Source organism: Diaporthe amygdali (assembly GCF_026229845.1).
Source record: "Diaporthe amygdali strain CAA958 chromosome Unknown NODE_4_length_2575358_cov_65_588622, whole genome shotgun sequence".
Classification (NCBI taxonomy): Eukaryota; Fungi; Ascomycota; class Sordariomycetes; order Diaporthales; family Diaporthaceae; genus Diaporthe; species Diaporthe amygdali.
The window spans coordinates 77,030-104,588 of NW_026517024.1; the positions used below are offsets into that span (position 1 = coordinate 77,030).

General features: G+C 54.5%; 13 protein-coding genes across 13 annotated transcripts; 6 read left to right on the top strand and 7 right to left on the bottom strand.

Moving 5' to 3' along the window:
- Positions 1 to 7: 7 nt before the first annotated feature.
- J7T55_008196 (uncharacterized protein) lies at positions 8 to 1,639 on the bottom strand (the record flags this gene model as incomplete). Its single annotated transcript, XM_053138490.1, has 4 exons — positions 8 to 736; positions 800 to 1,044; positions 1,107 to 1,490; positions 1,567 to 1,639. The coding sequence occupies 4 exons, from the start codon at positions 1,637 to 1,639 to the stop codon at positions 8 to 10; spliced, it is 1,431 nt and encodes a 476-aa protein (XP_052997475.1).
- Positions 1,640 to 3,017: 1,378 nt separating this feature from the next.
- J7T55_008197 (uncharacterized protein) lies at positions 3,018 to 5,124 on the top strand (the record flags this gene model as incomplete). The annotated part of the gene is made up of 2 exons (XM_053138491.1): positions 3,018 to 4,862; positions 4,936 to 5,124. 2 exons carry the CDS (start codon positions 3,018 to 3,020, stop codon positions 5,122 to 5,124), a joined length of 2,034 nt encoding a protein of 677 aa, XP_052997476.1.
- A 504-nt stretch (positions 5,125 to 5,628) lies between these two features.
- On the bottom strand, positions 5,629 to 6,339 carry J7T55_008198 (uncharacterized protein; the record flags this gene model as incomplete). The annotated part of the gene is made up of 3 exons (XM_053138492.1): positions 5,629 to 5,668; positions 5,784 to 5,915; positions 6,221 to 6,339. 3 exons carry the CDS (start codon positions 6,337 to 6,339, stop codon positions 5,629 to 5,631), a joined length of 291 nt encoding a protein of 96 aa, XP_052997477.1.
- A 2,515-nt stretch (positions 6,340 to 8,854) lies between these two features.
- Positions 8,855 to 9,901, top strand: J7T55_008199 (dna damage checkpoint protein rad24; the record flags this gene model as incomplete). The annotated part of the gene is made up of 5 exons (XM_053138493.1): positions 8,855 to 8,915; positions 8,975 to 9,281; positions 9,340 to 9,581; positions 9,651 to 9,721; positions 9,773 to 9,901. The coding sequence occupies 5 exons, from the start codon at positions 8,855 to 8,857 to the stop codon at positions 9,899 to 9,901; spliced, it is 810 nt and encodes a 269-aa protein (XP_052997478.1).
- A 626-nt stretch (positions 9,902 to 10,527) lies between these two features.
- Positions 10,528 to 11,223, bottom strand: J7T55_008200 (diphthamide biosynthesis protein 4; the record flags this gene model as incomplete). Its single annotated transcript, XM_053138494.1, has 1 exon — positions 10,528 to 11,223. The coding sequence occupies one exon, from the start codon at positions 11,221 to 11,223 to the stop codon at positions 10,528 to 10,530; it is 696 nt and encodes a 231-aa protein (XP_052997479.1).
- Positions 11,224 to 11,670: 447 nt separating this feature from the next.
- On the bottom strand, positions 11,671 to 12,292 carry J7T55_008201 (diphthamide biosynthesis protein 4; the record flags this gene model as incomplete). Its single annotated transcript, XM_053138495.1, has 3 exons — positions 11,671 to 11,706; positions 11,763 to 11,823; positions 11,895 to 12,292. The coding sequence occupies 3 exons, from the start codon at positions 12,290 to 12,292 to the stop codon at positions 11,671 to 11,673; spliced, it is 495 nt and encodes a 164-aa protein (XP_052997480.1).
- A 590-nt stretch (positions 12,293 to 12,882) lies between these two features.
- On the top strand, positions 12,883 to 15,000 carry J7T55_008202 (dead deah box; the record flags this gene model as incomplete). Its single annotated transcript, XM_053138496.1, has 1 exon — positions 12,883 to 15,000. The coding sequence occupies one exon, from the start codon at positions 12,883 to 12,885 to the stop codon at positions 14,998 to 15,000; it is 2,118 nt and encodes a 705-aa protein (XP_052997481.1).
- Positions 15,001 to 15,269: 269 nt separating this feature from the next.
- On the bottom strand, positions 15,270 to 16,310 carry J7T55_008203 (endonuclease exonuclease phosphatase family protein; the record flags this gene model as incomplete). The annotated part of the gene is made up of 1 exon (XM_053138497.1): positions 15,270 to 16,310. One exon carries the CDS (start codon positions 16,308 to 16,310, stop codon positions 15,270 to 15,272), a length of 1,041 nt encoding a protein of 346 aa, XP_052997482.1.
- Positions 16,311 to 19,161: 2,851 nt separating this feature from the next.
- On the top strand, positions 19,162 to 20,184 carry J7T55_008204 (uncharacterized protein; the record flags this gene model as incomplete). Its single annotated transcript, XM_053138499.1, has 1 exon — positions 19,162 to 20,184. The coding sequence occupies one exon, from the start codon at positions 19,162 to 19,164 to the stop codon at positions 20,182 to 20,184; it is 1,023 nt and encodes a 340-aa protein (XP_052997483.1).
- A 560-nt stretch (positions 20,185 to 20,744) lies between these two features.
- J7T55_008205 (uncharacterized protein) lies at positions 20,745 to 21,280 on the bottom strand (the record flags this gene model as incomplete). The annotated part of the gene is made up of 2 exons (XM_053138500.1): positions 20,745 to 20,768; positions 20,840 to 21,280. The coding sequence occupies 2 exons, from the start codon at positions 21,278 to 21,280 to the stop codon at positions 20,745 to 20,747; spliced, it is 465 nt and encodes a 154-aa protein (XP_052997484.1).
- Positions 21,281 to 21,381: 101 nt separating this feature from the next.
- Positions 21,382 to 22,451, top strand: J7T55_008206 (mino-acid transporter arg-13; the record flags this gene model as incomplete). The annotated part of the gene is made up of 2 exons (XM_053138501.1): positions 21,382 to 21,498; positions 21,558 to 22,451. The coding sequence occupies 2 exons, from the start codon at positions 21,382 to 21,384 to the stop codon at positions 22,449 to 22,451; spliced, it is 1,011 nt and encodes a 336-aa protein (XP_052997485.1).
- A 383-nt stretch (positions 22,452 to 22,834) lies between these two features.
- Positions 22,835 to 23,472, bottom strand: J7T55_008207 (translocator protein; the record flags this gene model as incomplete). Its single annotated transcript, XM_053138502.1, has 2 exons — positions 22,835 to 23,292; positions 23,361 to 23,472. The coding sequence occupies 2 exons, from the start codon at positions 23,470 to 23,472 to the stop codon at positions 22,835 to 22,837; spliced, it is 570 nt and encodes a 189-aa protein (XP_052997486.1).
- Positions 23,473 to 24,693: 1,221 nt separating this feature from the next.
- J7T55_008208 (arsenite resistance protein Ars2) lies at positions 24,694 to 27,559 on the top strand (the record flags this gene model as incomplete). Its single annotated transcript, XM_053138503.1, has 3 exons — positions 24,694 to 24,811; positions 24,970 to 26,960; positions 27,014 to 27,559. The coding sequence occupies 3 exons, from the start codon at positions 24,694 to 24,696 to the stop codon at positions 27,557 to 27,559; spliced, it is 2,655 nt and encodes an 884-aa protein (XP_052997487.1).

Consider the following 27,559-nt stretch of genomic DNA (forward strand, 5'->3'; position numbering starts at 1 on the left):
CTTGCCCTTACTTTCTCGTCTTACGGGCGTGCTTCACTAGGTTCTCAATGACCCCCTCGAACGCCTCTCTCTCCCCAATCTGCTCGTCCGTCCTCTGCTGCCAGTAGTTCAGGACCGTCTTGGCCGTGCCGTCTAGGCCCTCGAGCCTCTTGATGTGCTCCTTCAGCTCGGCGTCCGTCATCCCGTCCAGGGCCTCATCGGTAGTCGCGCACAGCTGCTTCGCGGCCACCAGGTCGAACTCTGGCGGCGGCGCCTTGCGTTTCGTCCCGGTGCGCGCCCCTCCTCCCCCTCCGCCACCGGTCCCGCCCCCAGAATCTGATGGGCTGCCGCTGCCGCCCTCCTGGCCTGGCTGTGGGGTCTTGAGACGTGATGGGCCCTTCGATCCTGATCTGCGGGAGTCATTGGACGTTCTGGGTGAGTGGACGGATGGCAAGACTAGTTTCTTCTGTTTTGATGCGGGCAGGATCTCATCTAGGTCGACAGGTACACCGAGCGAGACGAGAAAGAGTCGCCTGATGCGTGAGCGAATCCAGTCTGGCGGTTGCAGCGGTGGTGGGGCGACTAATTGGGACCAGAGGGACGCGGATCGGGGAGTGAGAAATATTGGGTTGTCTTTTGATGGTGGGGTTATGGTGATGCCCTCATCTTCAGCTGTTGTGGGGAAGAGAGCGTTGAGGTAGGGTTCTGTGGTGCTGAGGATATCGTCTGTGTCCATCCCGTCGAAGTCCGGTATAGGCTGCCAAGAGTAATCAGCAAGGGAACCCAGGAATGAAACAGAATATGTCAAGAGGCCACACACAAATGATAGGGGTTGTACAGCCGGTACCGACGATGGAGCTGGTGCTGGAGGGGCACCGGGCGTTTCAGGCTCTTGGAAGCCATCGTCAAAATCGCCGAAATCCGCGTCGTCATCACCGTCTTCGAAGTCGTCAAAGTCATCTCCGAAGCCATCATCATCAGCACCTTCGTGATTGGCAACAGAGGACTTTCGTCTGGAGCGGACAGATTGTGGCGAGGACAAGGCTGGTGATATTGGTTCTTCATCTACAAAAGAAATACTCAGCACTTTTGAGCTTTTGAGAGGAGGATCAACTACACTTTCGTACCAGTTCCCTCTTCCCCGTCCGTCGACCCATCAGGCTTGAGAACAAGATCTGCCGGCGTGTCCGCCGTGTACTTCTTCTCTGGGTGGGACTGCTCCTCTGAATTGCCGACGCTCTCCTCAACCACGGTCTTGGGGATGGGATGGCCGCCAGGAGTGGGTGATCTGAGCTCTTCCTCCTCTTGACCCGTCTTCTGCTCCTCAGTGACCACCGCTATCTCGTCCGGCTCAGCATCCTCCTGCCGCATTTTGTACGCCTCCGTCCCGGGGACTTCGCCATAGGAAGGCTCATTGCTGGTCTTCTCCACTCGAAGCTTGGGAACAGGGGAAGCACTTGGGCTCTGAGGGGCGGACTGAGCGTCGGAGAAGTGGTCCTCGGAATCAGAATCTAGTCACAGAACACGTTAGCACTGGATCCCGCTATACACAGACAGCTAAGGAGACACGTAGGAAAGAAGAAGTACCTAATTCATGCGCTCCTGGATCCTTGGTGCCACTCCTCTCAGGAGGAGAAAGGCTGTCCCGCCTGCCAGACATGATCGGATCCTCTAAAACAGGTAAGGCTGAAAGAAAAGGCGCCCGAGATGGCTCAGGCGATGGAGAGAAGCGTGCTGGCCGAAAGCACGTGCAAAGGAGCGATTTGTCTGGCAGTGGTTGAGGGGACAGAGGGAGGGGACAGTTGTATCCTTCAGTCTCAATGTCCGGGGTAGTCAGTCATATAAGGAGACCGGGCTGGGGTTGGAGATGCTCAAGATTGTTCAGAACGTTCCAGGCTGGAAGGGATTCTGCATGAAGTAGGGTAGAGGCCCGCGACAGGTAATAAGGGTAGCTATCAACAGGAGACGATCGACGAATCCAGCCTCGATCCTGACGTCTCACAAGGAGTCTGGACCTAATAGACCCTCGATGACAGCAGATTGAGGGTGGGGTACTGCCCGGCACGTCGCAAGGTTACTGGCAGGAGCTGCACGGCTGCACAGCCAGGCCTGCCCAGGAGGGACCTTCTTGGCCAGCTGCGTCCAAGCAAGACGGACCGTTTTACCATGAGCGGCCTAATTTTCAACCACCATCTGCCTGCTTGCCTGCCAGCCAGTAACTCACCACCCATCAGAAACGCGACTCCAACCTTCCTTTGACCTGTGACAAGGTGACTTCTGTTTACTGGCATCCATGTATTTGCTCAAGCTGGACATTGAATATGCCACAAGAAAACACCGAGTAGACTACTTTTTGGGTCTTTCTGCTAGGACACCCTGTTTCATTTCAGGACAGGCTTCTGTGGAATATTCTGCTCCAGAACAGAACAGTCTCGAACGTCTAGATGTAGAGGGGTAAACGCCTGTACCCAATACTTTGAACTCAGGTCTACCAGGTTTCTTGAATCCATTACTACGCAAACTTGGGTGGGGACACGCGGAAAGATCTCAGGCCCCTGTGAGCTGCGCTGTGCTTTGGCTGTGGTTTAGGGACAACATCCCTGTTCCAAATTTTTGGTCCAAGGTTTGGCGGCCGGCAGACACTGAGCAGCACTGGGAGCTCAGTCGGCGCGCTACGATTTGAGAGCTGTCGCGACAACATCAACCAACCTTGACTCTCCAATCAACGCCCAACATAGTCACTTCACGTCCAAGACCGCAGGGCCTGAGGCACGCCTTCACTGGAGTGCGCCATTCTTGTCCAAACCCAAGCCATTCAAGTGAGGCAGGACATTTGCCCTACAGATCTCTTTTGATGTCCAGGCGCCTGCTGACTTCTTTCCGCCAGTCGATCAACCTTGGGGTCCCCAACCTGTGTTGATACTTGGACATTTCAGCACCGTCGCGACTTCGATTTCCTCCTCTCACGACCCCTCTAGATCCATTGATCATATTGGCCGAAATCATAGCCAAGGTTCTGACGGACAACCCCATCCAAAATGTCCTTCTCATTCGGAAAGCCGTCGACCTCGGGGGCACCCTCCTCATCAACACCCGCAACCTCGCTTTTTGGTAATCAGTCCTCAACCCCCTCGAGCGGTTTCTCCTTCGGCAGCGCACAGAAAGATAGTGCTGGAGCTGCAGCGCAACCTGCTGCGGCCGGCGGCGGCCTCTTTGGAGGTAGCAATGCTTCGAAGCCTGCGACCTCGTCGTTGTTCGGCGCCGGTGCGACGACCAACACATCCTCGTCTACTCCTTCGCTGTTCGGTGGTGCTGCATCGACGGGCACGCCCCCAGCAAGCGGCGGGGGTCTCTTTGGTGGGATGAGCAAGCCCGCTACGTCTTCGTCCAACCTGTTTGGAGGAGGCTCAAGCACCCCGGCAGCTGGAGGCAGCACACCAGCAGCCGGAGGCAGCTCGACGACGGGAGCAAGTCTCTTTGGTGGTGCGAATACTGGAACCAGCTTGACTCCATCTACAAGTGCTGGCACGAGCAACTCTTTGTTTTCAAGCAGCACTCCAGCTGGACAGGCGACTCCAACAAAGCCACTGTTTGGCGGCCTGGGGTCCACCACTCCAGCAGGAGCACCTCCCTCCGACTCGGCCAAGCCAACGCCGAGTCTCTTCAGCCAGTCAGCAGGTGGCCAAACGTCTCAATCTCCGAGCCTCTTCGGTGGAGGAGCGGCAGCAGCATCAAAACCCAGCTCCAACCTCTTCGGCGGTGGATCTACTTCTACGCCCACTTCTCAACCTGCCGCAAGCGGTTCCGGGACCCCCAGCCTTTTCGGCGCAAAACCTGCTTCCACTGGGTCGACCGAGAAGGCCAGCCCGTTCGCCGCTGCCCCTACCGGCGGCGCCTCGTCCACTCCGTCCCTTTTTGGTGGCGGCGCTTCTGCATCCAAACCAGCTGAGAGCGGCGGCGGCGGCGGTAACGGCCTCTTTGGCGCGAAACCTGCCTCAACAACAGCGCCAGCGAGCACCGCCGCAACGACGACGGCTGCCTCAACGCCGTCTCTCTTCCCTAGCCTTGGTGGCTCTACTACAGCTAGTTCGACAGCACCCTCTAAACCCTCGTTGTTCTCTGCATCCGCTTCGACCCCTACGACAACAACAGCTGCAGCCGCCTCGGCTCCAGCGGCAACCCCGTCTTTGTTCTCGGCCACCACTACATCCGCACCCGCACCCGCCACAACATCCACCGCGGCGGCCCCAGCTCCCAGCGCGAACACTCTTTTCGGCGGAAAGCCAGCTGCCACCACGGCCGGCACATCTGGAAGCACAGCTGCGCCAGCAACCGCCACTGCTAGCACAGAGAAGACCGCTACCCCAGGTGCGGCTCAGAACAACATGTCTGCATCAACCATGGGCCCTCCCTCACAACTGCCCCGACTGAAGAACAAGACTATGGACGAGATCATAACGCGGTGGGCCACAGATCTCCAGAAGTATCAGAAGGAGTTCAAAGACCAAGCGACCAAGGTTGCAGCCTGGGACCGTCTCTTGGTTGAAAACGGCGAGAAGATCCAGAAGCTCTACCTGCAGACCCACGAGGCAGAGAAGGCTAGCAATGAGATTGACCGACAGCTGCAGTCTGTCGAGAGCCACCAAGCGGAACTGGAGTCTTTCCTCGACCGGTATGAGAAGGAGGTCGACGACATGTACTCTAAGCAGATCGGTGGCAACGAGCAGCTTGCTGGACCTGATCAGGAGCGTGAGCGGACTTACAAGCTTGCCGAGAACCTGACAGATCGGTTGGACGAGATGGGTAAGGACCTGGGTAAGATGATCACCGAGATCAACGACATCTCAGGGTCGCTCAGCAAGGGCAACAAGCCTGATGACCCAGTAAGTCAACCACCCAACCCGAGAAATTTCCTCTCCGTTTAGGAACCTCTTACTAATCACACGTGGTTTATAGCTCAGTCAAATCGTCCGTGTCCTCAACGGCCACCTTCAACAGCTACAGTGGATCGATACCAACGCATCTGCCCTGCAGGCTAAGGTGAACGCCGCGCAGAAGGCCAGCAACAATATGGGCAGCAAATTTGGCAACCCAGACAGTGATGCCGCGGAGAGCTTTTACCGATCTTACATGGGTCGGAGGTGAGCAACAGCGGCAGTTGAGATTTTGTCGACCTCGAACCCAGCCATGGAAGGAAGCTTTAGATCAAATGGTGGGCATCGGTCGTGTTTGAGGCTGTCCGATTACTCTAGAGCCTTTGTATTCATATTACCACCGAGGTGGATGGACTACTGGAAAAGAAACACGAGGTATATGGGCACATGCACATAGCTGTTTTCCCCAACGTCTCTCTCGAGACAGAGCATAGCAGGGGAGATAATATGATGACGCAAATGCATGTGTTAATGTACAGTACTCCGATTTCCGAAGAAAGTAGTGGTCGCCTGATGGCCTTGAAAAGGGTGATCATCGGTATTTGGACCCGTCAAATGTCATACAGCATCGTCAGCATCATTCTGCGATCCGCCATGACTGCCTGCCATGCTATTCGGTTCGATCGTCCACTAATCTGCATCATTCTCTCGGGCTTGCCCACAAGGCTTTTGACTATCTCTACCTGGTCTCGCTACGGAGGAAGCCTAGACTGCTTTAGTTGTGCTCGCCGCCCTGCTCCTTGGTGATCTCGTCACTGTGAGTAGAGGATGCAATTAGCATCACATGTCTCCCTGACGCCGGAGGGGCAGACCGGGCCCGGCAGGGTGTGGCCGTTGCTGGGGTTGCAGTTGGCGGTGGTGTTGACGTACATGTGGTCGGAGAGCTGCTTCAGGTGAGCCTGCTGCTCGGCCAGCTTCTTCTTGAGCTCGAGGAGCTTTTCCTTCTCGCGCTGGCGGATGGCGTAGTCCTCGTTGGCCTTCTCACGCTTCTGGAAGGCGTCGCTAAACACCGCCAGCAAGGTTCACTGTTAGCCGTCTTGTCCTGCGTGCCAGCCTATATAAGCCCGTACAACTATCCATGCGGTGCAAAGGGTGTCGTCCGTTGGACGCGTGATATGTGGTCTGATCGTGGACCCTGCGACCCCCGCTGTTTATGCTCGGTCTCACCGGCGACGGACCAGCGGCCCTGTCCCACTCGGCCCCGGACCCCGAGGCCCACGGTACGGGAGGAGGAGGGGAGCTTCCGGTCGCCCGGTACTGGTGCTGGTGTGTGAGGATTGGGAAGTGCATGGTGGTGATCAACTTACGCCTGGCCCAGGCCCTTGGGGGGAGCTCCCGTGTCGCCGGCGGCCATGACTCGGGTGGAGACGGAGAAGGCTCTGGTGTTGGCAGGCCGGGTGAGCTTGGTGATGGATTGGCGAAGCATCTTGACAGTGTCGATAGGTGCAGACGAGGGGTGTCTAGAGCTTGAGGATTAGCGGGGAGAGAAGGGTGACGTTTGTCCAGAGGAACTCACGGAGCTTCAATTGGCACCTGACTGTGCTTGGGAGGGTGTGACGGTGACGACGGGGTGTGGTGCAGTGTGGGCGTCAACCGGGAAGAGAGCTCCTAGTTGGAGAGAGCTGGCGGACGGGCCAATGACGGAATATGTCGGTTGCCTGAAGCCTGAGGCACGAAGTGAAGAGAGGGTGGACGCGGGTTTGGGTGGTGGGGCCCGTTCCAAGGTTCGACAGCAGCAAGGGTTTCGGGGAAAGCCAGATGTCGCATCGATCTGCCTTTGTCCCGAGAGTGGCCGACCAATGAGACTACTTGTGCATGGGGCTGACTTTGTAGGGCAGCTGGATCATCGGAAGGACAGGAGTGGGCTCTAGGCAATTCTTTGTTTTTCTTCTTTTGCTGGTGGTGGAGGCATCTTGCTACAGCATGGGGTAATTTAGGTTGCCTCCAGGCCTCAAGCCTTGTAGCTGGCCTGAGTCCATGAGTCCATGGTGGGAGGACTGTCCTGGCGTTGGGCAGAAGAAGCGCCGCTGCCCAGAGCACTCTGGCTGCAACAAACCTCCAACTCCACTGTGAAATTGGAGAACTAGGATCACTGAATATCAAAACATCTGAATTTAGATGTTCACATGTCACCAAGTATTCTGTCACTATTCACCAAGTACAACAAGGTGGAATCTGTTTGAGATGGGCGCCTCGGAATACCTAGGTACCTAGGTACCTGACCACGAGGTGGCTCCAGGAACTGAAAGGGGCCCCTAGTCAAACAAAAGCCTTGTTTTGTTACAAGGCAGGCGCTACCAGAATAAACAGAAAGACCAACCTGACCCAGGGACGCCAGGGCAGTCACCTGGGACAGCAAGGAGGCCTGGGGAGGGCAGTCGCATAAACTCTGAGCACTGTAAGACGTCTCATGCATCCACGTCCAAAAGCCCTGGGATCCCATAGCAGGCAGTCACGCCATGCTAATGGCCACAGTAGACCAGAAGGAGAAAGGGGTGTAGAAGGTGAAAACGCGTGATAGAAAACTACAAATAGAGCCTGGGCTGGCATACGCCCACTGGATAATGACGTTGTATCACTGCACCTGTGAAAAGCGACAGTGGCAGTGCATCCCAATAGGCCCCCGGAAAACCAATAGGGCGAAAAGCAAAAGAGGTGCGCTTTCAATTTCCTGTCAGGCTGGCAGCTGGACGGAAATATACGAGAGGGTGAGATAGAGCTAGAGAGATACGCGAGTACTGGATACCCGCAGAGATAGTCTACAGACACAGGGAGAGACAACATCGTACAGTACAGTACAGAGCAGACAGACTCACGTGCCTCACCAAGGGATCAGTCCAAGGAGGCGTGGCTTGCGGCTTCCCCTTACACCCTCATCAGACACGTTACTGTGCCTAGATAGATTAGGTACCTACCTGGATTCCGACGTATGCAGGCTTGCAGCAGGTACGTACATGTGTAGACATATAGCAGCCGACAGGCTTGCCTTGCTTGGCTTGGCCCTCCCTCCCAGGTGTCAAGTGCCAGTCAGTCAATCAGTCAGTGCCTGGCCTTGCCGTGAGTGAATGGGACCAGAGGCAGAGAGAATGGGAGGGTGCGGGTGCGGGAATGAGTGGTGGCCCTTGCTCGCTGGCGCCGCTGGACTGGGCTGGGCTGGGGCTGCCGCATTGCATGATAGGACCCCCCAATTTTCCATCCTACAACCTGTCTACCTGCAACCTCCCCCATCAACGACCTCAACCATTCCGCTTCCCACTTACTTTCCTCTCCCTCCCATCTTGCGATAAACCACAATCCTTCACTCGTGATTTCTTCACCAGTAAACAAAGTCGAAAAACCAAACCACATCCCATTTCCGTTCCTTTGCAATCAGGTCAGTCTCCCTCAACCCACCCCCAAGTGTCATACACAACCCCCTTTCCCAAAACAAACAGTCCCCGCCCCCGACAGCATCAACCTGGGCTGGTCGCGAGATGGCTGTCGCCTTGCATCATTGTCGTCATTGCGACTCTGTGCCTCTGCCCTTGCCCTGCCCCGATATGCCCTCCATACACTGCACCTCTTGCCCCACGGCGCACCCATCTCCAGAGTTCCCAGTCGCACGAGGCCGGGAGCGCATCTGCGCTGCTCAGCCCGACGGCGGCTCCTGGGGTCGCCGGCCTGGCCTACACGCGCAACCCCACCGCTGAGCGGGGAGCCTCCTTTTTAGTCATGAAGTCAACCACGCGCAACAGCGCTTCGACCCCCAGCTCTCTAATAACGTGCCCACGTTGCTACTCATCTGCTTCCATCACTATCATCCCATCTTTTGGCAGTCACATCAACCTTATCAGCCTCACTTTGCCCTTGCGATCGCTCCTGAAGCCTTTTTTGCCTCCCAAGCCCGAATTCCGACTTTCAGCTGACAATAAACCCCGACTTAGAGATTCAACTCCGACAAAATGGGTCACGAGGATGCTGTCTACCTGGCCAAGCTCGCCGAGCAGGCTGAGCGCTATGAGGGTATGTATCGCGTTCGATACGGTCTGGCGCCCGGTGGGCCGTGCTGACTTTGGCCGCAGAGATGGTCGAGAACATGAAGATCGTTGCCTCCGAGGACCGTGATCTGACCGTCGAGGAGCGAAACCTGCTCTCCGTCGCCTACAAGAACGTCATCGGCGCCCGCCGTGCCTCGTGGAGAATCGTCACGTCTATTGAGCAGAAGGAGGAGTCCAAGGGCAACAGCACCCAGGTGACGCTGATCAAGGAGTACCGTCAGAAGATCGAGGCCGAGCTCGCCAAGATCTGCGAGGATATTCTGGAGGTCCTGGATCAGCACCTGATCCCCTCCGCTAAGACCGGAGAGTCCAAGGTCTTCTACCACAAGATGTAAGGATTTCGCGCACTCGGGGGACCCGACCGCTTCGATACTGATAACCCTCAACAGGAAGGGCGACTACCACCGCTACCTCGCCGAGTTCGCCATCGGTGACAAGCGCAAGGACTCTGCCGACAAGTCCCTGGAGGCCTACAAGGCTGCTACCGAGGTCGCTCAGACTGAGCTGCCCCCCACACACCCCATCCGCCTGGGTCTTGCCCTGAACTTCTCCGTCTTCTACTACGAGATCTTGAACGCTCCCGACCAGGCCTGCCACCTGGCCAAGCAGGCCTTCGATGACGCCATTGCTGGTAAGCTCACAATCCAAACTAGGCTGGAATCGCGTGACAACACCTCGATACTGATCACACACACCACAGAGCTCGACACGCTGTCTGAGGAGAGCTACAAGGACTCTACCCTCATCATGCAGCTGCTCCGCGACAACCTGGTAGGTCTTTCTGCTGGTCATGTACTAAAGCCGCAGCTAACGTTGTTCTAGACGCTCTGGACCTCGTCCGATGCTGAGGCCGCCCCTGCCGCGTCGAATGCTCCCGCCGAGGCTCCTGCGGCCGCGGCCGAGGAGAAGCCCGCAGAGCCTGCCCCCGAGGAGCCTAAGGCTGCCGAGTAAGGGCAAGGTATCGCGCGTTTTCCCTCTATCGTCGTGACCGGATTGGTTTACAATGCTTGATCCCCCCTGGAGGAAATCGGTGTCATTGGAGTGCGGTTTCGGAGAAATCAAAGAAATGCGGCATGGTTTACTCGACGCAAATACACAAAGACGGACGATTTTGAAGTCATCCACCACGGGGCTAAGAAGCATTTTGGAGTTCTCTCTCTTCAAATCGCTCTTATTTAGACTCTAATGACGGAAGGACCGCGATCGTCTGGACAATAAAGCTGACTTGACTTTACTCTGACTTTTTTTACACTGCTGGTTTTTAATGGCCTGTCTCATTCAACGCTCAGACTTACATAGTCTAGGTAGTTTACGGAATGAGTACCTTCTGCCCAACTCATAATACGTGAACCTGTGCTGTGCCGATTCGTACCTGATCTGGAACAATCATCTCATATGAGATGGGATGGCTGGTTCGACGGGCAAACGCGCTTGCGCGTCGCGATATTCCTGCGTCAAGCAGCAGGTGACTGCCCGTAGAGAGCATTTTGATGTGCGCCGCCTTTATCTCCACATCATAAGCAGCCCACTAGCGGAGAGGGTTGCTGGATTAAACGCGTCCTATGTGACGCCCACCTTCAGCCTGGCTGCCCCGTTGACTGCGCCGCGTGCCCCAATGGACCCCCACGTGAGATCTCATCCTTGCTGCTCACACCATCACTCTCGATGACACCACCACCACTTCCTCCCCCTCCTCCTCCGACACCATCATCAACGTCGTCTTCGACAACAGCAAAGCAGACCCTCAGCCACAGGCTGCAGTCCTGGCATCCCACGATCAGCTCGCCCAGGTCCCCAGCCTCCTCCAGGTCGTCCTCGCCGAACGCGAAGCCCTCCTCGTTGCCGCACCTGCAGCTGCGGTGCCACCGCGTCGTCGCGCCAGCCTCGGAGTAGTCCAGGTCGTCGAGGTCGATCGTCTCGATCCCCGTCTGGAAGGTGGTGCTGCCCCCGGCGGCGCTGTTGTCGCCGGGTGCTGCTGTGGGGTTGCGGGTGAGGGCGAGCTGGCGGTTGTAGGCGGCGCGCTCTGCGGGGCATGAGAGCGTCGTGTATGCTAGGGCTATTTGGTCCACGGTGGGAGGTGTGGTGGTTGTTGCTGCTGTTGCTGCTGCTGCTGCTGCTGTTGTCCGGTGGGGCGTGTTTGTCTTATCTGGGTGGTGGCGGAGGAGTGCACGGTGGTAGGCTTGTTTTATGATCTTGGGGATTTGTTCCTTGTTTGTATCCTCTATTAGGCTCTTTGGTATGGCCAGGACCTCGTAGTGAGTTGGTTCTGTCATTGTGGGCAGTGATGTCTGTGATGGTCACTCATGTCGGTTGAGAAGATGATCTCATTGGCACTTCCGGATGAAGATTTTCTCTGGTTGAGTTATTCGAGTCACGTGCTATCTTCTTAGATTGGGTTCATTGGAGACCAAATGCATGTACACACATTCAACATCTTGTGAAGAAGATTTTGGTGCATAACAGTTTTGTTCCGTAGGATGAGTTGAGGCGCGAAGCCCTTTTGATCAATGAAGCAATCCTCTGTGTCAGGGGTTGATGCAGCAGCTTGGCAATATTTGGAGAGCTTTGGTCACATCTGGGCCGGAGACAGTCAAACATTCAGACACTGCGTGTTGTTCGATATTGTTGACATTCTTGATAGCGCAATATCGCTTTGTTGAAATTCATTTCTGGTACATTTTTGTACATTGTGAAGAGCAATCCCATCACGACCATGCTCTCTATTTGGGCCATCTGGTCCAGTTCTTCCGCCCAACCTGCGAGGTACATTAGCAACAGTACAAACTGGGTCATGCAGTGCCGGGAGACGTACCGCTTTCCAATCCCTGATGAGCGCCGGCATCTTGAGCATGGCTTCTCTCCTCTTCTCCATCCTGGTGTAGCATGGTTAGCCCGGGTCCTGCCTAAAGTAGCTGCGAACGACAGCCAGATCTCCAGTACGCACTTGGTAGCCAATTGTCTTTCGTGGATCTTGCCCTTGACCTTCTGGTCCACGCCCGTGCCCTTCACCCTCAAGCCATATTTGACCCGGAACTTCAGCTGCTCCTCCGTCTTCTTGGCCGTGAAGGGCAGCAGCTCCTCGACACCATTTTCACGAGCCAGCTTCACCAGATCCGCCTGCCTCCTGAGCGAGTATACTGGGTTGTGAACCTTGCCTGTGGGGTGGAACTTCTTGGGTTGGAATGGATTCCGCCGTTCTTGTTGGTAGGCAGTCTTGGGGAATTCACCCTCCGCAAGCGGGTTGAGGATCTGGGTTGGTGGGTATCGTGCGAAGAACCGCTGGAGCTTGGGAGGTAACGTCTTCGCCAGGCTGACGTACTGTGATACGCTGGTGGTCGCCATGTTGTGATGTCTCGGCCGACCTCCTCCTCCCGAGATGCGGACGTTGTGATGGCTTGGGAATTGAGTACGTAGGCCAGGTGCGATCTCGAATAGCCAGCCGCGCAGGTGAGGACCGAATGAACTTCAAAATTCGGCCCTGCGGTACGGCCTGGGCGGCAGGCAAGGCGATCCGATACCAGCTCGCAGGCGCGCATGCATGCATGCACTAGAGATTTCCGGCATGGTTGCCCCGGTGGTCCGTGCACGACGGCTCCTCCCACGTCGCTTCTCACGGCTTCTGAACTCCCCTGGAGCTATGTCAATAAAGGTGGACCTTGCCGATACCGATAAGCCTTACATAATCGGCGTCCCTCGTCCACGGGTTCCTAAATAGGTTGCCTTCTTTCTTCCGTTAGACCACCCTACATTGTATTTCACACTCTCCTGAGTTGGAACAAGTCTTTTTCCCTTGATAGACAGTGTGCCGTGACACGGTTTTTGTCTTTATAGGAACGCGCACTGCAAGGCGCCGCAAGAGACACCACAGACCAAAGACTCGCCGCCTAGATCCTCCTGAGACAGCCAAAACGAACCTCGAAGACACCTCCAGAATGGACGGCACAAAGAAGAAGGCCCCCCTCGATCTGGAGGAGCTGATCAGGAAGAAGAAGGAAGCTGATGCGGCAGCGAAGAAACCTCGATTCATACCGAAAGCGCAGAGGCTGGCGCTCCAGGCCAAGAAAGCCGAGGAAGAGAAATTGCAAGAGGCAGAAAAGGAGCGAGAGCGAAAACAGTCCAGTGAGCGATCAAGAAGAGAATTTCTGGCCCTGAGCGACCCAAGATACCAGAAGAACTCCTCAGCCATTCCTACCGGCCCCAAGGCGATGCGCCACAATGGGACCAGCAACGGGCACGTGAATGGTGACAGAAAGAAAGATGCAGAATCGGACAAGGTCAGCAAGGGTAAGCGGACCTGGGAGGATGACGAAGAGACGCTCCGTAGGGAGCGATATATGGGGCCTCAGGTGAATGAAAGTACCTTCTCCGCCAACAAGAAACGAAAGAGGACGGGCAACAAGTTCAACTTTGAGTGGGATGCCTCAGAAGATACCAGCAAAGAATACGATCCTATTTATGCCCAGAAAGCATCCTCGTTCATCGGGTCTGGTCGGCTGGCTGGTTTCGGGGACGAGGTGGCAGAAGAAAACGCGAGGAACTTTGCTGCCAAGTTGGCGCAAAGGGATCCTCAACGGGCAAAAGAGTACCTCGAGCAGTTCGAGGCGGCCAAAAAGAAGTCGGCGGCTCGAAACACGCTTGGAAAGCACTGGTCTGAAAAGGATCTCACGGAAATGCGCGAGCGAGACTGGCGTATTTTCAAAGAAGACTTTGGCATTGCTACCAAAGGCGGAGCGATTCCGAATCCAATGCGGAATTGGGGCGAGTCGGGCCTGCCAAAAGACCTCCTGGATGTGATCAAGCAAGTGGGCTATGATGATCCCTCGCCTATCCAAAGAGCTGCGATCCCCATAGCTCTACAGGCGCGTGACCTGATCGGAGTAGCTGTGACAGGTTCAGGAAAGACTGCAGCTTTCCTCCTGCCCTTACTGGTCTACATCCGCAGCCTTCCGGCCCTCGACGAGTACAACAAGGCCGACGGCCCTTACGCTCTCATCATGGCGCCGACCCGTGAACTGGCGCAGCAGATCGAATCGGAGGCAAAGAAGTTCGCGGAACCTCTAGGCTTCAATACAGTCAGTATTGTTGGTGGACACTCTCTGGAAGAACAGGCCTTTGCTCTGAGGAATGGTGCCGAGATCATCGTCGCAACGCCAGGACGTCTCAAGGATTGTATCGAACGACGTCTCCTGGTACTCTCACAGTGCTGCTACATCGTTATGGATGAAGCAGATCGAATGATCGACCTCGGCTTTGAGGAGGCATTGAACAGGATCCTCGATGCCCTCCCCGTCAGCAACGAGAAGCCGGACACGGAAGAGGCCGAGAATGCTTTGCTCATGAAGCAAAATATCGGCATCAAGGACCTTAAATATAGGCAGACCATGATGTACACCGCCACTATGCCGCCACTCGTCGAGAAAATTGCCAAGCAGTACCTCCGACGACCAGCCATTGTGACCATCGGCAACGTTGGAGAAGCTGTCGACACAGTTGAGCAGCGGGTCGAGCTCATCAATGGAGAGGACAAGCGCAAGAAGCGGTTGGGAGAGCTTCTACATTCAGGCCAGTACGACCCACCCATCATCGTTTTCGTCAACATCAAGCGAAACTGTGACACGGTCGCGCGCGATATCAAGCGACTCGGTCTCAACGCCGTCACGCTGCACGGCAGCAAGACCCAGGAGCAGAGAGAGGCGGCATTGGACTCCTTGCGCAAGGGCGAGTCGAAGATCCTGGTGGCAACGGATCTTGCTGGACGTGGTATCGATGTTCCGGACGTCTCACTGGTCATCAACTTCAACATGGCGCCAAGCATCGAGGCATACACCCATCGTATCGGTCGTACGGGTCGTGCGGGAAAGAGTGGTGTTGCAATCACATTCTTGGGCAGTGAAGACGATGACGTGAAATATGATCTGAAACAGATGATCATGAAGTCCCCGATATCCAAGGTGCCGGATGAGTTGAGGAGGGACCCAGCTGCCCAGCAAAAACCAGTCAGAGGCAGAAAGACGGAAGCGCCTGCTTTTGGCGCAAAGAGCGCTTGGTAGATACCCTCAATCAATGCTAGCCTTTCAGGATACCTTCATTCTTCTCAACTCGCCCATCTTACGTTACTTTATGGGATGATTTCTGTGCAACACTCACATCCCAAGTAAGCCATTTTTCGGTGCAGACCGTCATTGATCAGCCGTACACCCTAAATATATCCCAATTGTTTGCCAGTAACTTCAAACTACGTGAGAATAGACCGAGACCTTGTTCATTCATCCTAGAAACGTTTTACTTGCAATGCTTTTTACATTGGGTGTACCATCACCTATAGATGAGTATCACTATTGAGGCTGAACGTGGCTTTGATGCCCAGGTGATCAGTGATCCAAGCCTTCTCGAAGCCGAGAGCAAGCAGGCGATCTTTCTGCCTCTTCTTCTCCTCTTCAACCTCGACATCGGCACCAAATCTCTCGAAGTTCTGCAACTTGATACCGGCGCCACAGAAATACACCTTGTCCATTCTGGAGTAGCCAAAACGCTTCCGTAATGCCGGCAGCGCCTGCTGGCCCCACGTGAACCCATCTTCACCGCCCTCCTGGCCACCGAGCTCGAGGTAGGCGTCCTTGAGGCCATTATCCGAGTGTAGCGCGGCGTCGAACGGCTGGACGGCGTTGAAGTCGCCCGCGATGACGGCGCCTGCCAGCCCGTCCGCGTGCAGGTGCGGCGCGGCGGTGGCCACCTGCGCGGGCCGCATCGGGGGGTCGAGGGCCAGAGACTCGAGATGCGAGTTGCCCAGCCGCACCGTCTTGGACGTCGCTGGCACCGTGACATCGACGAAGAGTGCGTCACGCTCCATCTGCGTTGCCGAGTAGTGTACCCGGAAACATGGCCCTACCTCCAGGCGGCGGTCAACGAGCATGGTCGTGCCGTACAGGCCAGACGCCCATGCGGAGATGTCCAGGTCTGTGATGTAGAACCTGTCCCGGACCCACTGCTTCTGGCTGATGGTGATGAGGTCGGAGGGGTTGCACTCTTGCAGGTTTATGGCGACGGCTGTGGTGGAGCCCGAGCTTTCCGTGAGTTTCTCCAGGTGGGCTAAAGCTGCATTCATCCGTGCCTCTGCGAACGGCAACATGAAGTCGATATTCCAGCTATACAGAGCTATGGTGGTAATGTCCGAGGATTCCGCCTCATCCTTAGTCGGAGACGTTCCCCGTGTTGGCTTGATGGGCTGCCAGACCTCGCTCTCCAAGTCCCAAGAGTAATAGGGCTGTGGCCATGGCTCGTCGGCCTTCCATGGAATGAGCTCCGATGGCTTCTTCTGGGCTACAGACTGCTGGATGGCTTTCTGAACTAGCTCATCCATGATCACGATCGTTCCCTAGGGTTGTTGTCAAGCAGATGGGGGCCGCAGAAGGAAAGAGAAAAAGAAGTGAACTTCGCACCGGAGGTTTAAGTGTATTTAGAATACAACAGCTGAAGGCGGGGCTGAATGTTTCACGTCATCTAACGTACGATATGTCAGATACTTCACTTGCTGCAGTAATGTTCCTAGGATCGTTGAGAAATTGGGTTTGAAGCGGCTCGGCCGGAGCGGTGTAGTGGATTTATGCGAACTGTACGACCAACTGTTCACCAACCAACTGTGTATTAACCGAATGTTCGCCAACCAACTGTCTCCAGCCAATTGTTTACCCACCAACTATTCACCAATGAACGTTGGGAAAATGCAGATTCAGTAGCCTGGTCTTGATGTTATCCATAAGCTGATGTCTTGCACACCTGTGGGCGGGGAAGCTGAAGTGGTTGTGGGGGGCCAGCGGCGATGACCTCTTGGTATTTGGACAAGAAATCTGTGACTTTTCTGGGAACCTCAACCCAATACATGTCAAAAGAGCCTCCTTCTCGCCTGAAGATAGCACATTACCAAACATGGTGGTATGCCAAAAAAAAAAATAACGTTGACCAGCCAGAGAAGGGGTCTTGTACCTAGGTTGGCGCCTCTGCCCTCCCACTGTTGGTCATAACATATGCCCCCCCCCCTTACCTGGAAAATGGAACGTAATAGGAATTTTGTTTCTGCAATTTTCCAACCATATGTTTACGGCGATGAAGATCCTCACAATGGCGGTTCGGCAAGAGGGTTTGCATACAAAAGTGTACGAACTATCGATTCTGAATAAGACTATATGCAGTCATCACACCTCCAAGTACTACTATAAAGCTCTTCTACCACGCATTCGAGCGATACATCGGTTGATAAGGCGTCAGAAATGCGACGAGTTCGTATGACGGTGACATCCTGACGCCCGTCAAGGCTCACCGGGTCTCACGCAACTGGCGAGGTGGGGGTGTGGTCATACGTACAAGGCAACTCGAGAACCCCATAAAGCTGCGCTTTAATTCGACCAGACTGTGTGTGACAGCAGCGTAACCGAGCTAGGACTCATTGGTTGAAATACGTGGCACGCCGTTGCCGCACATGAAGTGATATGTGGGCAAATTCAATAATATTGAGACTGCATCACGATCAGAACACCCACATGCTAGCCAAGGGCAAATAGGGCTACGGTGGAAATGATCATTGGAGAACTGCTTAGTAGAACGGGGTTGAACACTACCTTGTGTTGAATCTTAGAGCTTTGTCAAGATAAGTGCGACGTATGCACATGCTAGTTAGACTCTTTGCCCGGGTATATTTTTGTACACTTAGTCGAGACTCGATCTGGAGGCTTGAGACCTGAGAGATATCAGGAGAGATGAGTTTTTTTATCAGAAGCTGTAGTGCCGTATCCGTGGAGTTTCGAGCCTCTTAATCTAACATTATGCCTACTCAGAGGCATAAAAGACTTAGTGAGAACTGAGCAACTAATCAATATGTAATATTCTTATATGCCATAAGGAGTACCTAAGTAACCAATTTGAAAGACAAAAAGAATTCCAAGTATTTCCTTCTTGGAGTCACTAAATTGAAGAAGTATTCTAACGAGTGAATGCTGGCCGTTCATACAATATCTAGATCGTCCTGCTCCTCCTCATGGTGAACCGTAAACGAAGCTTTGGCAAGGCAGGCTGGGAATTCCTTTCCAAGTCTCACACGCTGATTAATGCTTTCTATTGTGCTTCCATACGTCTTAACGAGGTCACGGTGTAGCTTTTGACTACGAGAGCGAAGATCAGAGGAGAACCGTTGTAGTAAAGGCAGAAAATCTTATTAGTCCTGTAATATTCCTGATGGGTAAAATAAAACTAAGATCCCAATCCAATGTCTGTGAAATCACAGTACTTATATGAAATCACGGCCCAGTCGTAGTGCTGTTGATACTAGTGGGCCCTTCACTGAAGTCGTTTTGATGTTGAATATAATGAACAATATATTTTTAAGGGAGCAACGGCTAGCAAATGACTGAGTATCAACTAGCGCAGCACTACCTTGGCTCGCTTCCAGCAAGCATTTGCCTTTGTCAACAACAGAATTAAATATGCAGACGGTCTTCTGGTATAGCCAAGCCCTCGAACCACGACGTTGACTTCGCCTGTAAATCAATCAACGTTTTGTCAGTCTTTTTACTTCGTAAAGAAAGCGGATGGCCAGTTGTGGCCCACCGCGTATTGGTTCACAGTGTCGTAGTGATCCCACCACCGCTTGTCCTTAAGGCACAATAGCTTGGGTTGTAATCGGCGGTCATTTGTGAACGTAGCAGGCGTACTGCTAAGGGTTCTGATTGATCTGATTGTACGTGGGAAACAGCAGCTTTATCTATTGACCTTTTGCATTTATTGTGAGCCGGGACGTATGAGGCTCGAGAAGTGTGGCTAGATTTATGTCTGTTTTCTATATCTCAGTGCTCAACGTCTGTACTAGCGTGCCCTTGCAGCGGCAGGCCTTTACAATATACACATAATGTCGAAGTGTGACCGTGACACTAACGTCTGATACGTGTGTGCCATGCGTATGGCTGTTCATGTATCCTGTTGTGTTTGGTGTTTGAGGTCGGTACAGATAGATTTAGTTGACTAGTCACAGTCAGTGATATGATAGTGTCGTAGAAATTGACTTAATCACTTTTAGTATTTTCAGCCATTTTGGCTTTTTGCCCTTTATCGAAATCGACTTTTTGAGGGCATCTTTTATATTACGCTCTTGAGTAGGTCTGGCATACCTGCTTGTCAATTTTTCAAGCCTCAAGCCACAATCACATTGAAAAACAGATACAATGTCGACATCAAACAAAAAGCCGTACTTTCTGACCATGTGTTTAAAGCTACCAGCACTTTTCAGGCGGAAGCCTGCAGGTTATCCTCCGCCGCCCTTACTTCAATTGCCACCAGAATTGATCCTAACGATATGCGACCACCTCGCCACGGACCCTGCATCCCGCTGCAGCCTTGCCATGGCATGCAAGTACCTTTTTGCTGTTCTATCTCGCAACGGGAAGCCACCTCCACTAGAAATGGGAAGTCGAAATTCCTTCCTCTCTCTTCTCGAGCGAGACCTCGGCGAACGATTCTACCTCTGTTGCAGTTGTTCAAAGCTGCGTCGCTTCGACAAATCGTGGGGACCAACACGTCCTGACAGAAGCTGCGCCGCAAAGTCCAACTCTGTTTTTTCCGAAGGAAACTACCGCCTCGGCTACCACCATGTGCGCCTTGTGATGAATTATCACAGATCTGGTGGGACCAAGGGTATCCCTCCCAAGAATCTGAACCAGACGGCGTGGGTCCAAACGTTCGACATATTTAAGCGCAGGCCCGGTGGCCTCTGGTGCCAGACGTGGTCGGCACTGGTCATTAGCAACGAGCTGTTCCTCAGTGTCCAGCACACGCTACAGGCCCGCACCGACAAGCAACTTCGACAGGCACTAGCCACAAGCTCTTATGCAATCTGCCCGCACATAGACATTAATCAGATGCCAGGAAGCCGCCCGTGGGGCCTGCGTCCGGCTCCTCTGGAGGATAGAGACCTCGAGGCATGCTGGGAATTCCCAGGCTCTTGTTCAAGATGCTTGACGGATTACATCCTGACTATCGAGAGACCTCAGGCCTCTGCGGGGCATTCAAAGCGTGGGGGATGTCGCATTTCTATTACCTCGTTCCACCAGCTCGGTGATGGCATGTCACCGGACGACTGGAAGTGGGAGGCATACAGGGGTTCACGTCCTACTAGCGGTCCAGTTCGCGACGTCCAGGAATGTCCAGCAGGTTTGATCATGGAGACATGGAACTCCGGGCATCCGTAATCGAATACTTGCACATCTCTGATCTTCAGCACGCGTTACATTTGATGTGTGACTGCCAAAAGGGTTCGATGAGCTTTGGGAGCATGCGGCATTCCTTCATTCCGGGGATCATGATCTTAGAGGTGTTGCAGCTGGGCCTAGCGGTCTGGCACTGAAGCACATAGATGCCAGTGATTTCTGTCCAAGGTGTCTATTTCTGAAGACCCCAGCACATGTTGTGTCAGAGGCCTTGTTCTTGTGCGATTGGAGGAGGGAAGAAAATAAACATTGTGGCTGAAATTCCTCACCGGGAAATCAGCTTGGCCAAGTCTACAAGGTCCAAAAAGTCGTTTTAGGAGAATAAAAGAGCGTTCCCAGTGTTGTTTACAAATGAATTTCTATTATTAAATCGTTTGTAAAAAATGTCTTAGGCCCCTGGTCCAGGGCGCACGCGATTCTTGGAGCAAACGGGGCCGCTGAGAATCCACTCCGATCGCCCCTGCCCCGCGCAAATTCGCATCTGATAACTCGAGAAATCTTATCAGATCCGAAGAGTTTGCGGCTTGGCACCCGCGCCCGCATCAATCCGAGGCATCATAGGCTCCCTGCTTTGGGCAATGGGCCACCAATTTCGCGCAACCTCCCCTCCGGACGCTACCCGTACTACCTGACTTACTGAACACGAGCCCAATGACTTGAATCTCTGCTCCTCTCCAAGGAAATACGGCACTCTCTGCGCCATGTGCCCCCATGTGCCCCGCCCATTGTCGGTCGAACCTGGAGGCCGATCTTGACGAGCGGTGACTGCGCCTGGCCTGGCCCGCTCCAGGCCTGCATTATTCTTAAAGTTGGTCACCAACCCTTCCCCCCCTTCTCGATTTGCCCTGCTCCCCGTGTCATTCTCTTCCAACACGACCCAACCACTCTCCCTCCCCTCAGTGCGGCCGTTGGTTGCGTGCATATGCGACAGCGTGAGCTGGGTGCGGCCCCCGGCTCGTGAAGGTGTGCTCGCCCTTTTCCTGGCGGCTACCATCAGCGCTCCTCGCCGTCCAACGCCGGCTGCGCAGCTGCGCAGACTTGTGAACCTGACAGTGCCGTTGGTCTGTAAAAGGCGCATTGACTGACCGACTCATCAAGGCCTGTTCAGGCTCCAGACGACTTTTCCCCGCGACTTCCGACGCACCAGCTGCACAGCTTTCTCCCGACACAACAACCAATATGACCTCGACTCAAGTGGCTATTGACACGCCTCGGCCGGCCTCCATTCCCTCGCCCTTGGACGTCAAGACACGAACGGCGGCAATGGAGTCCATCGAGGACATCTTATACGGATCGGTATGCCTTTTCACACACCCCTGACTCAGCGTGCTGCGTGCTAACAACGACCCCTCCAGGTCGCCGGCATTGTTGGCAAATACATCGAGTACCCATTCGACACGGTCAAGGTCCGGCTACAGTCGCAGCCAGACCACCTTCCTCTACGCTACAAGGGTCCTCTGGACTGCTTCCGCCAGTCCATCAAGGCAGATGGCGTTCTCGGGCTGTACCGCGGTATCAGTGCGCCCCTCGTGGGCGCAGCGGCCGAGAACAGCAGCTTGTTCTTCTTTGAACGGATAGGGAGGGAGACCCTGTTCAAGACCGGGTTCTGCCCCCGCGACGAGCCTATGCCCTTGCCGGCGCTGTTTCTCACCGGCGCCTTCTCGGGGATCTTCACATCATTTGTCCTGACGCCCATTGAACTCGTCAAATGCAAAATTCAAGTGCCGGAACATGAGGCCGGTGCGGTCAGAAGGGCGCCTCTCAAACCGCTGAGCGTTGTCAAGGAGATCTTCCGACACGACGGATTCCTCGGTTTCTGGCACGGTCAGATGGGGACGCTTATCCGAGAGGCGGGAGGCTGTGCGGCATGGTTTGGCTCTAAGGAGACCACTTCCAAGTTCTTCATGAACCAGAATTTGAAGAAGGCCAAAACGCAGGCACAGAGAGATGAGATGCTGGCCAACCCCTTGCCATTGTGGCAGCAGGCACTGGCGGGCGCCTCTGCTGGCGTGGCCTACAACTTCCTGTTCTTCCCCGCAGACACGATCAAGTCACGCATGCAGACAAGCCCCACTGACGGGTCGACCTTGAGAAGGTCGTTCTGGGCGGAGGCGGTTGCACTGTGGCAGCAGGCGGGGCTGAGGGGTTGTTATAGAGGGTGCGGCATCACATGCTTACGGTCAGCACCGAGCTCGGCGTTCATTTTCATGGTCTTTGATGGGTTGAAGAAGTACGTGCCGCTTTCATGATGAATTGGATACCCAGACATAAATCACACGGAGAGATAGATGGCACAACTTGTTGGGCAAGGCCCATGCAGTTTTGATATCTTCCCATCAGCGGGGATATGATATAGAGTACAGGAGGACATAAGTAGACGAATGCCGCCTCATAGATGACACCAAGCCGGATCAAAAGGCTTTCAAATTTTTGACATGCTCTTCACACAACACCGTATCCCTTTCAAATGACCAGACTCGTGCGTAGTGGAAATGATCGGTGCGAGACAAGCTCATTGGGCAGATGACAGCAAAAGTGGATATTTCGTGTCTCCAAAAATCTTGGGCACCATGCATTGAAGTTGAATCTCACCCCTCGTGAATGGACAGACGGGTCTCACAACTTAGCAAAATCACTCCTCCTTCTTAAGGTCCTTCTCCTTAAAGCTCCACCCGTTCAGGTATCCAGCCCCAGAGCAGAGGTACGTCGCAAAGCTCAACCAGCCCAGGTACGGCAACATGCAGTAGGCAGCAGTCCTGTCAATGGGCCACCAGAGCTTGGTGAGGTACACGTTCAGCCCGAGGAGGGCGACGATGTCGACGGTGGCCTCGATGGGGCGCTTGAGGCCGAAGAAGAGTGGCATCCAGGCCAGGTTGAGGCCGAGCTGGATGGTGTACAGCGTCGCCGAGTGCTTCGTGTCCTTGATCAGCTGCGGCGTGGACGTCAGGGGGCTCAGGCCGGCGGTGATGGCGCGGTGGGCGGCGTAGCCCATCAGCCCGTACAGGAGCGTCCACGCCGGGCCGAAGACGTAGGGCGGTGGGCGGAAGGGGGGCTGCTTGATCGTCTGGTAGGTCTTTTGGGTTTCCTTTGCTGTGTGGTTGTCAGAGCCGGTTGTCCCTCGGCGAGGGCTAAGCTGAGAGTGCGTGGTGTGTACTCACGGCGAGTGCTGTATCCGACCATTGTCCCGAGGCCGATGGGGAGGAGGATGGAGGCTGCCGGGTTGGCGAAGACGCCGTGGGGGATTGTCAGGGCTGGTATGTAGGTCGTCATGGTTGCGACTGTCGCTGGAGTCGAGTCTGGGGATTCTATTCTTACAGCTGCTGAGTGGCCTTGTTTTATGTACCTTCCAGCATGAATGCTGTGTTTGGAGATGAACAGGCGATGGTGGTGAGACTCGATGGGAAAGCTCAGTATGATCCGGTCGTTTCGGGTATTTATGACGACATGCAATGAAGCATGTGAGCGTCCAGCAGCTCCAAGCCGCAATTGAGCTTGGCTATGGATTCTTTTGCTTCCTTTCAGAGAAAGTTTGACCTACAAAGTTACTCAACTTGAAATGGAGCTCTATAACCCCAGTGAGGATCGCTCAATTCGTAATGTGAGAGGTGGAGAGCAGTCTGGACGGTCCCATGCTCCTCCAGCTGTAGCTGCAGCTCCCATATACAGTAGATGCATATAGTCTAGACTGACTGGACTAAAAGTACCCAGGTACCCAGGTCCCCAGCTGCAGACGCTCGTACCCAGAGCTAGGTGTCTTTGAAGTGGGCTGGGCCATTATGTAAGGCCACGCTAGCCCCAGGGCGGCGGCTCTTGTTGGTCTGGCGGCGTGGCCCGCCGACTCCTCCCTCTCCTCAACCACCAGACCAGACCTACCTACATCCTCGGGGATATCCACTCCTGGGACGAGAGGACGTCAAGCTGCTGTATCTCGCAACAACACAGCGCCTGCATCCCGACTCGCAATTTTGGTCGCGCAGTCGCACTCATACCAATTGTTCGTTTTACCTTTTCCGTTGAGTTTCGGTCCCCCCTCGTGGAATCACTCCCCCCCTTTTCTGCCATGTCCCAAAGACGATAGCTTCGCCTCAGCTCTGCTTCTTGCCCACCCGCCCACCTGTCGCATTTATCATCATTTGCTTGTCTTGTCTTGTCAAGCTCCAAGCCAATATTTTCCACTTCTTGTCCTCTTACCTCATCATCGTTTGCTACGGACGGAATCTGCGTTGCTACTGGTCTTCTTATCCAATCGCTCAGCCCTCTTGCTGTCTTCAAAGCCATCTTCATTCTTCTTTTCAAACTGTCCTGGTCAGAATGTTTTCTCTAACGGCAATCACGTCGCCAAACATTAGGCTTTCTCTTTCCTCTAGTCTCCGGCAATTGCCTGATATAACCTGACCAGTGCCGACGCCAAGCTCCTCTTCCAGACCAACCAATCCCTCTGTCTAAGGCTCTCGCCCGCACCCCTCGAGGAAGTACGACGACTTAAGCACAATGGATTCATACTACAGAGACTCCGCGCGCTCGCCAGGGGACAGGGCCTGGACTCGTGAGGATTCGAGAGGCAAGATGGACAGGGCGGACGACAGCTTCTACCGCGGCAGATCTCCCGGTTCGTTATTTTACCTGGCTCCTCTGTACAAACTGGCATAACTTGCTGCGGATCCATGTAGATCAGCGCACGTTTCAAGAAGAAAAAAACGCCTGCTTCTATCCCTCCCAGGTCGTTGGCTCTTTCGTCGCAATACATGCTTACTATTGGTCTCACAGGTCACGATCGACGTCGGTCCAACCGCTCACGATCGCCTCTACCCGTCGACAGGTATGAGCCTAGGCGAGCCAGGGAAGACTATCCTCCTCGCGACAGAGATGACAGACGCCGCATTACCTCTCCGCCAGCGAACATTGATCGATATGTCCCTGGGCAAGAGGCAACTCCGCCTCAACCTATGACGGCCAACCCCATTCAAGACCCGTTGAAGCTACCTTATCAAGTGGGATTTTCCTACTTTGGCGAATGGTGGAGGCTGAATGAGAAAGTCAAGGAAGAGAAAGAGCGTCAGCGCACTGGTCGCCGTCGGGAGCCCGACCGTGTTCGTGCCAACACCCAGGAGGAGCGCGACAAGGAAAAGGCCAAGATTCAGGCCGCGTATGACTCGTACAAGGAAAGCCTACAGGCAAAGATGGCCAAGACCTTTGTTCAGCAACACAAAGACGAGCAATGGTTCCGTGAGCGCTATGTTCCCGAAATTAGAGATCCCCTGAAGGCTCAACTCACCGAGTTCCGAAAGGGACAGTACACTCAATGGGAACAAGATCTGGAATCCGGCACTTTTGATGAATTCACTTTGGAGGGTATCCCCAAGAGTGAAAGCAACGGCGCCGGTGGTGTCATCGAGAAAGAGGAGGGCGAAGCCACCGCGGCGAACGAAGTTCTTGGTGTCGGTGACTTGGTCCCTGCTAGCAACTCTGACCTCCGAGATGAGAACCTCTTTCAGCCAACCCTTCTCATTAAGACGATCGCTCCTAGTGTGAGCCGTCAGAATTTGGAGGCGTTTTGCAAGGAGCATCTTGGGGAGGAAGAGGGTGGCTTCAAATGGCTTTCACTCAGCGACCCTAACCCGTCCAAGCGGTACCATCGCATCGGTTGGATCATGCTTCACCCGGCTGCGGAGACTGGAACGATCATTGATCGCCCAGACCCCAAAGAAGAAGACGAGGATGGTGACATTAAAGTTAAGAGCCCTGGCGCGACGCTTTCGACGGCTGACAAGGCATTGGAAGCCATCAACAGCAAGACAGTGAAGGATGAGGTCAGAGGTGATTTTGTGTGCCACGTTGGTGTGCATAACCCGCCCGCCAACCCGCGCAAGAAGGCCTTGTGGGACCTTTTTTCATCTCCGGAGCGCATCGACAAGGACCTAACTCTCGTCCACCAACTCGTCAACAAATTTGAGGCGGACTATGGCTCAGATTTCAATGCTGTTCTGAAGGTAGAGGAGAAGGTTGATGAGTTGAGGAATGCAGGACGTCTGCAGCCTCCTGTGACTTCGGCTTCGGTCAAGAAGGAAAAGGTCAAGAAGGAGCGGTCTGTTAACCTCGACGAGGCTATGGACGAAGGGGAGGAACCCGAGCCTGAAGATGAAGAAGATGAAGAAGAGGGCGCTATTGACGATGATGAGGTCGATGATGAGGAGCTCTTGATCAAGAAGAAGCAACTTGACCTTCTCATCGAGTACTTGCGCCGCGTCTTCAATTTCTGCTTCTTCTGCGTCTTTGAAAGCGATTCTGTTCATGAGTTGACTCGGAAGTGCCCTGGAGGTCACCTTCGTCGGCCTAGGAGCACGCTGTCTTCTTCAGCTAAAGAGGTTGCCCGCGCAAGTGCTCTTGGCGAGCCTTTCCCCAAGAAGCGTTCGGATGCCGCTGAACTTGAAGAGGGCGAGACTACTGAGCCAGACCGAAAGTTTAGAAACGCCAGCAAGTCTGAACAACAACTCCAGCGCGCCTACAATTGGGTGAAGACATTCGAGGATAAGATCAAGCAGATTTTGGAGCCAGACGCGGTTGATATCCGAAAGCTCGGCGGTAAACCCATCGACGAAGCCGTCAGTGAGGAGATGGCCAAGTTCGTCAAGCAGGAAGATGAGCACAAGTGGAGGTGCAAGGTCCCCGAGTGTCAAAAGCTCTTCAAAGAGGAGCACTTCTGGCGCAAGCATGTTGAGAAACGGCACGTGGACTGGATGGACAGTCTCAAACAAGACGTAAGTGAACGCATGATTTAGACTGCGAAGACTAAATGCTAACACATACCCAGTATGAATTGATCAATGCGTACGTGATTGACCCGGCTCACATAGCGCCTTCACGGACGGACGCCAATTCCAATGGTCACTTTCCGCCGGCGAATGGTCAAGCGCCGACGGGTACGCCACGAGGTTTTAACCTGTCGAACTATGGGCTGAACAATATGTTGCCTATGGGATTCCCTCCCATGCCTAACTTCCAGCAAATGTTTGCAGGCGCCATGGGTAGCCCCGCAAACTGGAGCCAGTCCAGCGGAGGGGATGACCGTGGCGGCGGCGGCCCCGTTCGCCGTGGTGGAGCCTTCAACTCTGCCGGGAGAGGCTACAATAACAACCGATCCAACCCCTACGATCGGCCGCGAAACCCTCGTTTTGAGGGCGGGATGGGTGGCAACATGATGGGGGGTGGCCGCCCCAACCGTGGAGGTCGCTGGGGAGATGGCGCTGGTGGTGGCGCGGCCGTTGGGCCACGCGAAGCCATTCAAGGACGCACGCTGAAGAGTTACGAAGACCTGGACCAGGCCAGCGGTGGTGGCGGTGGAGAGCTGAACTACTAA